The sequence below is a fragment of the Aulonocara stuartgranti genome (genome assembly GCF_965226115.1).
Source record: "Aulonocara stuartgranti genome assembly, chromosome: 3".
In the NCBI taxonomy this organism is placed as follows: Eukaryota; Metazoa; Chordata; class Actinopteri; order Cichliformes; family Cichlidae; genus Aulonocara; species Aulonocara stuartgranti.
In genome coordinates this window covers 48,516,068-48,528,641 of record NC_138941.1, presented here as the reverse complement: position 1 = coordinate 48,528,641, position 12,574 = coordinate 48,516,068, and the positions used below count along the sequence as shown (strand labels likewise).

The 12,574-nt window shown below is 43.5% G+C and overlaps 1 protein-coding gene across 3 annotated transcripts in view; it reads left to right on the top strand.

Annotated features, from left to right (window-relative positions):
- nhsl2 (NHS-like 2) overlaps window positions 1-12,574 on the top strand; it is a 247,858-nt gene extending 235,284 nt beyond the window's left edge. For all 3 annotated transcript variants that reach the window (XM_082528141.1, XM_082528142.1, XM_082528143.1), the window contains exons 6-10: window positions 1,769-2,813; window positions 2,991-4,164; window positions 4,312-4,621; window positions 6,954-7,071; window positions 7,762-12,574. In XM_082528141.1, coding sequence (XP_082384267.1) covers window positions 1,769-2,813; window positions 2,991-4,164; window positions 4,312-4,621; window positions 6,954-7,071; window positions 7,762-8,101 — 2,987 coding nt within the window. In that variant the 3' untranslated portion in view covers window positions 8,102-12,574. The remainder of the gene's footprint in view (window positions 1-1,768; window positions 2,814-2,990; window positions 4,165-4,311; window positions 4,622-6,953; window positions 7,072-7,761) is intronic.

The following is a 12,574-nucleotide window of genomic DNA, read 5'->3' as shown; positions in this document are numbered from 1 at the left end:
AAAAAATATATGCATTAGCCGCACGTCATTATAGGCCGCAGTGTTCACAGTGTGGGGAAAAAAGGGCGGCTTATGACCCGAAAACTACGGTAATGCCCCAAAGCAAAGGTGTATGACTAATGACTGCTTTCTGCAGTACGGCCAATATACAAAGGTAGTCAGCTATCTATCCACCAAAGGTTTAATTAAGCAAAGAAAATTACACAAACTAATGCTGAATTAATAATTTATTTCCCCTGGATTTGCACTAATCAGTGTTTCCTAGTGAAGAACAGCTATGCCTTTAGCCATTATCTTTTCATTCCTTGCTGGTTTATTTACTTCAATGAGGACATTTAAACACAGGGCATCAAGGGTTCATTTAATCAGCTTCATCTGAATAAGCCCATAATTTTGGTGAGAAGAAGACAAAAGCAGAAGAAGCCACATCTGACATTTAAAAATGTGTTTCAGTTGTTCTTGAATTAAGAACTAATCCTTTGTTGCAGGACGAATATGCATTGTTGAGAATGTACTATTAGGCCTATGTAACAAATTAAGGGGAAAAAAACTGACCCCTCAATCCTTACAGTGGGTGAATGTGGTAGGTTTGTTGCTGTGAAGGGGCATTTGGTTGGCATGATATGGTAACCTGTCACACCAGATAACTTGTTACAGAACCATCTGTGAAGCCATACTTGCAAAATGGCACGCGTTCGAAAGAACCATCTGTCTATTAACTTCAGCCAGTCAGTTGAAAAATCAAACTCTTGCCAAATCCAGTCAAGTGAAGATGAAAAACATCTTTGCACATCAGACAGTGAAGAAATGCTCTCAACTTTTCAGTTCTATAAGTTATGATTTAGCATTTCATCTCGAGGAACAGCTAAAACATGTCCATAGATGCTTATTTGTTCTGTGGTTATACCACAGCACATAGCTTAAAGCATGGAATATTGGATTCTGACCAAGTTCTGGTGTGATTCTATCTCACTTGCAAAAAAGAATGTTTTTGATCCGCTTTCCCTCCTTAGAAGGAAAGGTCAGAGAAGTTTATATATGTTTTTCTTGTTAATATGTTGCCTTGTATGTATCTTTTAAGCATGGAGGTTTGTTAGGCAGGAAAGTATGTCTGTGAAGGTGCTTGGTCATCTAGGTCATTGTAGTGTAAGGAGCATGAAAAAGAAAAGAGTCTGAAAGAAAGAAGTTCTAAGAAAGAACTTCTTTCAAAGAAAGTCTGAAACTTCTTTCGTTAAAAGAAGAAAACTGGTGGAGAATCCCAGATTTTAAGCCCTATGGGAGTGTCTCCAAGAGGGTCATGGACTCCCTATTGATCCTCTACCTAATCACACGAGCCTGTGTAAAAACAGGTGTGGGTCACAATCAGCCAAGGTTTAGGGTAAACCCATTGCAAAACCTAGCCCCACTCTATCACGTGATATCCTGAGGTCAAATGGCCCAAGTGTCTGGGAGCGGATCTCAAAACTGGATTATAGATGGCAGACAGTTGGTGTTGTAAGTCATCCCTTCTGTTCAAAGATGGTGGCTATTCTCGTCAGGCAGTAAACAAATGATACACACTGTGTAGGCACTAATGCCAGAGGCTACAGATGTCAAGGCAGGTTGTGCCTTTTCTGGTCAGAATAGTTTTCTGAATGGGTAGAGCTAGAGATAGATATGTGATGTTTAGAAGTTTTTATTATAACCTTTTATTTTAGAGTGTCCACAGTCAGTGGAATTTGGTGTGATTAGTTTTGGAGTATTGATTCTTTCCCTCTCTTCTCTACAGACAACCGTTTGGGGCTGCCTGCCCCAGATCACCTTCACCCAGAAACTATGGACCATTCTGGGCTGCTCTGCTCAAATACACCCACCGCTTCCTGGAACGGACCCAAGGGTTCCACCTTTTCTCCTGGAGCGTGGAACGAGCCTTACAATTACAGTAAGAGCAAAGGACCAGCGGTACCACCCAAACAGCACAGTATCATCGGAGGAGGGACCCAGGAGGGGGTGATGCTGGTGAGCTCAGGACATTCAAGCTCATTCAAGACTGTGACAGACCCTTCTCGGAGACCATTGAATAACATGGACATAGGGAAGCGGAGTGAGACAGAGGGGGCTGCAGTTGATGGAGGAAGAGGGGGAGGAGGCGAAGCAGTGAGAGGACGGGAGAGGTCGGCACGTTCCATAGCAGCACAGAATGCTTTCAAGTTTCGAGAGCGTTCCCTTTCCACACCCACAGATTCTGGATCTTTTTGTTTCACAGAGGGTGTTATAGGCCATCCGGATGGTAATATAACATCTACAGGAAATGGGAATACTATGGACCACCAACAAGAGCATCACAACTTCCTCGGCTTAGGTGAGAATTACGCCCTTCTCTACCCTAGAGGGAGCTCAGAAGACAGCGCAAGTACAACTGACACAATCTCCATCACAGCTTCAGACTACAGCACAGAAGGTCGTTTGCGCCTACGTTCCCGCTCCATCTCCCTTAAAAAATCCAAACGAAAGCCACCACCCCCTGTGAGGAGTGTCTCTCTTATGAAAAACCTTGGACAAGCTGAGGGCAGAATACACCATCAAGGTGGTCTTTACAGAGATGGCCGACCAAAGAGCCTGCACATTCCCAGGGATCACTTCCCTGACTTTCAGCCAGATTTCCTTCTGCCCAACTCGTCTAAAACCAGTATTGGTGAGCGAGAGCCAGGCCAAGGAGGGAATGACAGACCTCCAAGTCTAGAGGTCCAGGCACCAGAGAGGGAGGGGGAGACAGAAATTACTTTTCCCACGCACTGGCAGCTAGGGGAGTGGAAGAGCAATGATCCATACAGGTAGGAAACTACACATGGATGTTTAGTACTTGTGCTACAAAGTTATTATTATTGTGTCATCTTTATTATGTCTTCTCACATCATTTCATAGGTATCCTGGATGTTTTGTTGTCAAACGTGTTTGGCAAACTTTGATTTAGCAAAAAAACTTCACATCTCTTCTTTGCTCTTCCTCAGGTCTCTGTCAGGCTCCAGCACAGCAACAGGTACTACAGTGATCGAATGTATGAAAGTCAGAGGTAGCTCAGAGTCCCTTCTTGACTCTCCCTCCACCTTGAGAGCCACATCACCCTCACAGCTTTCCATGGAGACTGACATCAAGGCATCATCCCCCTTCAAACCTCCAGGACTTATGTCCCCATCAAGTGGCTATTCCAGCCAGTCAGAGACTCCCACCCCAACTGTTCCACTCAGTCATCTGGCAGGTCAGGGGACTGTGGGTACAACAGGTACAATAGGTTGTAAGATGCGCCCCAAAATCCCAGAGAGGAAATCATCTCTACCATCACCCAAGGATCCAGCTGCTAGGTCTAGACTGTCCTTTGAAATGCCTGGGAATGCACATCTGGAGCTTTCGTCCATCAAGCCAAAACAAAAGGCCAGCCGGCGGCATTCTGACACTTCGACAGCAGCAAAGCCAGGAAAGATCAGCCCGAGTTCCTCACAGGCACTGCCTATGGTTACCCAGAATGAGCTAAAGACTGTTCGGCTTCGTTCAGTTTCTCGTGGAGACCTAGAAGACTGCCCTGATGGAGCCTCTGACACCATCGAAGAGGAACAGCATGGCCGCAATATAGGCGAGGATCCCAGCCCACCACCCACTCTACCAAAACCTAAACCACCTGTTGCAGTCAAGCCTCCCTTACCTAAACGGCCCATGAACCTTCTTCTCAAGTCTCCTTCTCCTTCCTCCACTTCCCCTCTGGCACTTGACTCGCCTCCTGCCTCACCTGTAGACCGACCTGTGCCTCTAGGCAACATCTACAAAGTCATGAAAAAGCCAAAACCCAAAAAACCTCCACCACAGGCTCCAACAAATCCCACTATTCTGTCAGATTCAAACTCTATGGCTGCTCCACAAACTGCCTATGATCAATCGTTCCTCCCCCTATCCCAGTCCCTGTTTGATCTCCCTCCTCTCCCAGACCCTCAGCCTCTCCTGGAAGACCCAATTTTGGAGCCTGAATTTGATGTTGACCAAGAGATTCGTCTTGGCCCCGAAGATGGAGGCTCACTTCCTTCACCTTGCAGCAATCAGGAGGCCCCAGAACTTCAGGACAAGAGCAAGACGCTACCCTCAAGGATGACAGTCTCCTGTCTGGCAGAGCTGTCAGACAAAAAGAAACCCAAGGTAACCAAATTAAATATATTGTTCTTTTACACAAGTCATGGTTAAACATCGAGTATCTTCTAAAGGCAAACAATTTAAAAAAAACATATTCACAGTTCACAGCTCTCCTTATTTCTCATTCTTTGAAACCTTCTCAATCCTTTCCAGGTTCCACCTCCAGTCCCCAAGAAGCCAAATGTTCTGCTTCTTCCCACCTCAGTCCACTCCTCCACTAATGGCAGCACAGACCGTCAGACGCCACAGACTGACAGCCCCGTGGGCCTTCGGTCTCCGGTAGGAACATTCCCACCAGATGATATTCTCAATGCTCCCAGTGTTCCCGACATGCCTGAGCAAGATGAGAACCACTTGGGAACAGATGAAGAAAGTTCCAAAGAGTCATCACTACAATCCTCTCTTCAAGATTCCTCTCTCACAGAGCTGGAAGGGAAGATGGCTGGTACTGGGATTGGGACAGGTATGCCTTGATGGGTCCACTTTATTAAGCTTTAAAAGTTGGTTTTCACCGAATGGTGGTCTCAGAAGACTCATAAGACCAGATAAAAGGGCTTTTATGCATCAATTTATTTTTTTAAAGATGAGACACTACACACTACATGTAAGGCAAGGCAAGTTTATTTGTGTAGCACAATTCAACAACAAGGTGATTCAAAGTGCTTTACAGAGACATTAGAAACAAAAAACACTTTTGGCCTATTTTACTTCAATGACATTTCTTCTGTCAGACTACTGGAAAGAAACCACCGAAACTGTGTTTTTCTACTTAACATTTATACAAAGCTGTTCGTGTTTAATCCAAGACTTACATCATTTGCACATTTTAATCCAATAGTCTAAAAACTTTTAAAACAAAAGCACCGTTTTTAAAATATTGTCTCTTTTTCAATAACTGACTGAGGAAGTGTCATTGTGATATAGGTTACATTTTAATAATTTTTTAATATTGTAAAATTTTACATTACACACACATACTTACTTACATCAAAAAGTTCTAGTTTGATTCCCTTCTATAGTTTGACAGAGGGATTTGTTTATATACCATCCAGAGCCTGATTTGTAGAAAAATGGAAAAAGAAAATATCTTTGTGTAAAAAATTTACTTGGACAGTTTGATGGAAACATGTCAAAGTTAAGTAGTTATTTTCCCTTGGTTGTCCACACGCCTCCTGCAGTCCCTCTATTCTCCACCAGTGGTCCCTGTCCTACAGAATCACCGCTTCAGGGTAGGGGTAGTTGTACATTCATTCAATGATGAAATACAAAAATATACCATAAATCTTGTACTGGAGTTTTCTGGCCTTCTAATCGTTTCTAATTAAAAACATCCCAACACAAATGTTGCATTTTCTAACATATATTAGCTAATAGTTTGCTTTTAGTCTTGTTTCACTGCAGACATTGTTTCTTGTGATTTTTTTATGTGCCTGTGTTGGTGATAATCGTCTAGCAGAGCTTCTACATTTGATTAGGACTCATACCTGCTAATTTTGATACATACCCTCCTGATTCTGCTGTGTTTTGATACAGGCCCATTGCTCTAAAATGAGCCCAAATCAAAACACAGAATGGTTCACACTGTTTTTAACAGTGAAGATGACATTTATCATCATTATTTCATTATCACCTAATTTTCTCTGTAGCCAAATCAGATTTACATATGCGTTTGCACAAAGCCAGCTGATATACACCTATCAGCTGCTTTATTAGGTATACCTACATGTAGTAGTGCCCTTTGCCTTCAGCGCTGCCTAATTTAACAAGGTGCTGAAAACATTCCTCAGAGATTTTGGTCCTTGTTGATATTATAGCATCACAGATTTGCTGCAGATTTGTAAGCTACACATGCATGATGTGAATCTCCCATTACACCATGTCCCAAAGGTGATCTGTAGCTTACAGTGGAAACCAATTTGAGTATAGTGAACTCATTTTCATGTTCAAGAAACCAGTTTGCGATGATTTGCACTTTGTGATGTTGTGTGTTATCCTGCCTGAAGAAGCCTTTTAGAAAATGGATACACTGTGGTCATAAGAAACAAGCAGTACTCAGGCAGGCTGTGGCATTTAAACAATGTTTAGTTAGTGACTATCCTGTACATCATTAAACCACCAACATCCAGAAACATTAATTCAAGGAAGGACTCATGCATTTATGTTCCATCCATCCTTCCATTGCCTATCCTTATCAGGGTTGCAGGGGGGCTGGAGCCAGGGTACATCCTGAACAGATCATACAGTGGTGCAGTGGTTAGCACTGTTCCCTCACAGCAAGAAGGTCCTGTTGTTTATCCCAGATTCTGCCCTTGGCACCGGAATTTTGCATGAGAAATGGAAACTCATTAGACTAGACAACATTTTTCCCATGTTCAATTTTGGACCTTGATCAGTCCTTGCAAATTGTAGCTTGACATCAACAAGACATTTTCATCCATGAAACTGCTGTTCACTGGGTATTTTCTCTTTTTTGGTCTATTCTCTGTAAACTGTAGAGATGGTTATGTGATTAAATCCCAGCAGATTAGCAGTTTTTGAAATACTCAGACCAGCCCACCTTGTGCCAACAACTAGGCCATGCTCAGAGTCGCTTAAATCACATTTCTTCACCATTGTGATGCTGAGTTTGATCTTCAGCAGGTTGTCTTGAACATTTCTGCCTGAACTCAATGAGTTGGTGATTGGCTGATTAGCTGTTTGGTCATTAAAATTTATAACATCTAAGGTGCATGAGAAAGTGGCTGGTTAGCATTTCTACTTTATATGTTTTACCATGATTTGTGTGCCTTGCTTAGATGAACCAGCAGCCAGTGAAAAGACTGTACTGCACATCGAAGAGGAAACAGATGACGACTTGTTGGCCAGCACACCTACAACACACACCACCGAAGACCTCTTCACTATTATACACAGGTTTGAGCACGCACACAGACACAACCAAGGCATATTTTAAACACCAAGATCGGTACAAACTCTGATATTAGAGCACATAGTTTCCTCAGATGGCAGTTAAAGGTTAAGAAGTGCTTCACAGTTTAGTCTGTTTTGACAGGACAGCACAAATGCTTTGAGCCATCACCAAACCTGCCTGGCAGCTTTTTATAACCTGGAGCATGTGACAAAATACGCATTGTCTTGTTGAAAAGGTGTGAGACAGATGGAGTATAAGGTTCCCTAGCAACAGTTACATGTAAAGTGGGTTTGCTGCACGACCGCTGGCTCTCATTTCGTCCTTTTTTTTCCTTCCAGCGTCCCTCTCTCTCTCACACATGCACGTACGTGGATATGAGTACACACAGAAACTGACAAGAAATCTAGTCACTAAGCAACAAGTGTTCGTGATTTTTACCTTGCGTGATGCTGAAAATAGCTTAAAAGGCTCTGAAGAATAAGTGAGGATGGGGAAATGGAAGATCGGTAATCAGTGTTTTCATCTCCTACAAGAAAGAATGGAGTCCCTTCTGTAGTTACAAATTTTAGTTTTTCTATTCTCGAGAAACAAATGTCAACTAAAGTGTGACTCATCACACACGAGTAGTAAATCTGAGAAGTAAAACAGCTGCACACACAGTTTTGGCTGATAATCTTCTCTCTCTCCTCCAGGTCCAAACGAAAGGTCCTGGGTCGCAAAGAACCTTCCGACTCGTTTGGCAGTCGCCAGAGTTTGGTGTCACCGGTGAAGCACAGCACCAGCGGTAGCGACCTCAGAAATCTAACCTTGGGCAGCAGCCAGAGGTCGAGCTCCCGCAACGAGAACTTCATGGCCCTCCTTCAGAAGAAAGGCAACAAGTCTTCCAGCGGAGGAACCAGAGTCTCTGCCATGGAGCTTCTAAAAAGCACAAACCCCCTGGCCCGACGTGTCACGGAGTTTTCAGCCAACACGGCATCGAATGCCGAGGGAGGAGAGACAACGGCTGGGAACGACAAACCCAGCGATCAGTGAATGGAAGCGTCTACGCAGATGTAAACCAGGTCTGTTTGCTGTCGACAAAGCTACCAACCATTTCCATGGTCTGCCACCCTATGGGGGACGGGGCCATCTGACGAACATGTCCAACCAGATCGCTCCAACTACTGGTTGACCATTTGCACTGTCCAATCAAATTGGAGCACACTTTTGGACAAAATGGTCCCTCCCACGGTTGGAGCACTGTTGGTCCGAGTCAAACCAGCCCCTCTAGGAAAGCAAGACATCAACGGAGAGAAAAGTAGGTTCTCACAATATATTTAATGGAAGGTGGAGGTTTTGAGGTCATGCTTCTAAACTGCACTGCACTATCTTTTCCTCATTGGGAATTTGTTCAGTGTGGAGGCTAGTTGGGTGGAGCAGACACTGGGAATGTAAAGATACACAGCAGGCATCTTTACTCCTGGGCTTCTTCCAGGTGAATACAATAAAAAAAACCCTGATGACTACGGGGGAGTGTATCTGAACCTGTGACCATATTAATCCCCCCTAAAGAGGAATCCCATCAATCCACAAAACAAATGGAATAAAAACACTGAAAATACAAGACTTTAACACAATTTACCCTCGATTCTACCAAACCCCTTGAGCTAGCAGCATTACAGGTCCATCACCTGTGGACCACTGACAAAGGAAATATTCCCAAACCTTGGACCTTGTGGTTCCGTCTTCTCTCCACGGTGAATGCGACACCACAGCAGCCCTCTCAGCTCCAGACAGACAGGATTACATAAAAGAGCAGGATTTACAAACAGAAACCACAAGGCGGGGGCACGCTTTTTGCCACCAAAGATGAGGCATGAGCATACCACACGTGTTATCGCTCGTGCTGTGAACACGAACACGGACCTTCACAAAACATTCCACAAAGGCGCTCGGCAAACGGACCACATTTTTGGAACATAAGCACTTTTTTCCCCCTTACTGGTGTCGCAGGTCGTTTACACGGCGCAAACACTGCGCCGCTACCTTTTTCCTCATCTGTTACTATCTTTTCACTCTTTCTTTGGTTTCTTTTTCTTTCTTTTTTTTTTTTTTGCATATATTTTTTTCTTAAACATACCCAGTGGCCATATACTGTACATGTTAAACTGGATCATACTGTAATGTATCATGTACAAAGATAAATGTAACGCATCTATCAACAACTATCATCTGCAGAAACAAAGACTATAAATAGTGTACAAAGCAGCAAGAAGATTGGACTACAAACTGCCCACGCAGTGAGGGGAATACACACACTCAAACACACACACACACAAAGACTGCCAAGCAAAATGTTACTGAAGACAAACAAACAAAACATGGAGAAAAAAAAGAAGACCAATCTACACACAAGTGTGTGTGTGTTCATACAAAGAGTGTGCGGAGGATATCATGCCTGTGGAGTTTCTGTACGGAGAGCATGAAGCAGGCCTGCTTATTAAACAGGGTTTTTATTCATTTTGGTCTCTGGTGTTGGGACCAAAGGACTGTTAAACACTACAAACAGACCAGAGGGGACCTAAAGGTGCGTGTGTGTGTGTTTGTGTGTGTGTGCGAAAGAGGAAAGTGCCAAGAACAAAGCAAGGGGAGGGAAAAGACAGACGGGGCGAGTGCATGTATGTGTGCATTTGCAATTTTCGTGTCTGTTCTGAATACATGTCACACATTTGTGTGTGTGTGTGTGTGTGTGTGTGTGTGTGTGTGTGTGTGTGTGTGCGCAAATTATCACGTCCGTCCCCCTCCTTCCGTTTTTATTAAGGATTATGATTGAAGTGACCTCAACATTGTTACATTAAGATTCCAGAACAAAGAGGGTTTCAGAAATCAGTGGATGGATATAAGAACGTAAACATTCCAGAACGTCTGTACAAGTTTGGAATTCTTGGATGCCCAGGTTTTAGCCTGAGAACCGGGAGGATGGATGAGAATCAAATTCCCCTCTGTGTGTCCGTCCGTGGTGATGTGGAGTGACGTGGCGTGAAAGACTTTCCTTTTTTTTTTTCACCCTCCTCCACCTCCTCCTCCGCCGTCTCTTTGGTCACAGAGAGGAGGTGACGTCTGCGCCACCTTCCTCCTCCTCTTCCTCCTCACCGCTCACTGTTCTCCTCCTTTTTTCATCACTGCTGGAGCACACACTCCATCTGTCTCTCTTTTTCTCTGCTCTAACCTTTTTTCTGGCACATAGCACACACTCTCTCTTTTTCTTCCCCTACATGTTCATCCTCTCTCACTCGCAGTAGCAGCGCCTCTCTTTCACCTTTCTCTCGCCCTCCCTCCATCTTTCACTGCCCTTCTTCCCTTCCCTTCTCTCCATCCTCTCCCGTCGCCGCCTTCCCGCCTCTTTGCCTCTCCCATCTCTTTTCTCTCTCTCCCTCCTCCGCCTCTCCACCTCTCTCTGCATTCAGTCTATGCATCTGAGCTCAGCAGAAGACGCGACACCGGATGAATGTCAATGAATGACTGTTAAAGAAAATAGATGCTGTTCTTAGTTTGAGCGTGCAAAAAGCATTTTCTATCAGCGCTTATCTTCTGCCTTCTTTCTCTCGAGTTTTTATCATTTGTTTTCGCTCCCTTTAGTATCCATGAAATATGGAATTGCCATGGATGAATGAACAAATGAATGAATGGTTGGGATCTGTGTACTGACACGGAAACAGGAAAAGTTTGAGTGTGGTTTTTTTTTCTGGGGTTTTTTTTTTTCATTAAGGACCTTGACTTTTGGGACCGGACAAAATGCCCTGCGGTCTTTGATCCATGGACCCGCCGATCAGTCTGTCCATGCCTGTGTGGACAGCCTAGATGACTCTGATCAGCGGTGGTTCAGCTCTGACACTTGACTAACCTGCTGCATGGATGGACTGCGAAAAATGGAGGAGGGGAACCTTTCATCTCCTGACTCCCAGTTGGCAAACTTATTTCTCGGTGCTATTGAGTCAGAGCTCCCCCTGGTGGATGGAAAAAGAGGAACCACAGAGAAAAAACTTCAGCTACATCTCTCTTCCCTACAGCAGTCCTTCAGGTATTCCATCATCCTGAGAAAAAAAGCATAAATTATCACCATTTATGATGACTAGTCAAGTGACGCTTGTTTTAAATATTTAGTGAATGAAAAAAGATAAACCTATAAAACTCTGTGTTTGTTTGCCTTGTATACTGAATTATAGGCGTGTTGCTGCAGCGCCTACTGTGTTTTTTCTTCTTTTTTTTTTACATTTTCTTTTGATTTTATTTCTTATTTCAGCTGCCTTGGTAGTACATACACACCCCAATGTAACTTTTTTTGGTAAATCTTGCCAAAATTGCACTATAGTGCATGTGTAAAAGGGAGCATTTCCATGTAATCTGGCAAACAATTGCCCAAATCTGCATTCACATACAGGCAGAGTGTGGTCATGAAGACTCATTTGCCTCAGAGCAGATAAGTCGCAGACATAGGATAAGTGAAGTGGGTTGTTAAGAAGAAGCGAGGGCCAATAGATGGATAAAAACGAACAAAAAAACCCCTGCGAAGATTGTTTCTGTGCTAAACCCAGCGGGACGGGAACCGAAGATACAAGTACAGAGTTAGGAGCAAAAGGATGTGTTGTTCCAGCACTGTAACATGTGGTGTGAAGAGAGACGTACTTTCATCTAAAAAAGCGCCAGGCTGTCGAACAGGGTGTTCACTTACGGTGTGTGTTGAGGATCAAAAAAAGTGTGTTTTTGACTTTTTATGTAGGCAGACAGCAGATTCTCTTTAATCGGGGAGGAAAGAGAGATAAAAACAAGCAGGAACACATGGGCACACTGGTTAAAAAAAAGTGTTATCCCTTATGTGAGGATCTAGCCATTTAATAGAAGAACCTGATTTTTTGCAGGTTTTGTAAATGTTTCTTGGAAACAGGAGTTCCTTTAGAAGCTGAAATAATCTCGTTAATTCAGTTAATCTTCAAAGTGTGGGACTAAAAGGTCCTGCTGGGACAGAACAGCCAACTTTTCATTGATTCTGAAAAGCTACTAAGGGTGCAATATATTAGTTGTCTGTTCAAGATGATGGTGGTGATTCTGCCTACACAGCAGCTACGCCTCGAAGAAACCGCTACAAGCTTCATTCTCTAAAATATATTGGCAACATACTGTTTTGAAAATGACATTTTTTATGAAGTGTGAAAGACAGATGACAGGAGGAATATATGGAATATCTAAAGCATTATCCCTCCTTCAGGAGGAGAATAAGGAAGATAGGAAGGAGGAAAAATGATTGTGCAGAGCTGAGGTTAGACTCTGCTGAATGTGGGGATTACCACGCTGAAATTCATAATGCAGTCCATCATCTTTCCTTTCACCTCCTCTCTCTCTCTCTTCCTTCTTAGCTGTCCCGTGACTCAGAGAAGCAATCACACTAAAAGCTTTTTCTTCTCTCGACCTCTGTTTTTTTTTTTTTGCCTCCCTGCGTGTTGATAAAAGGTACGAGAAAGCAACAAA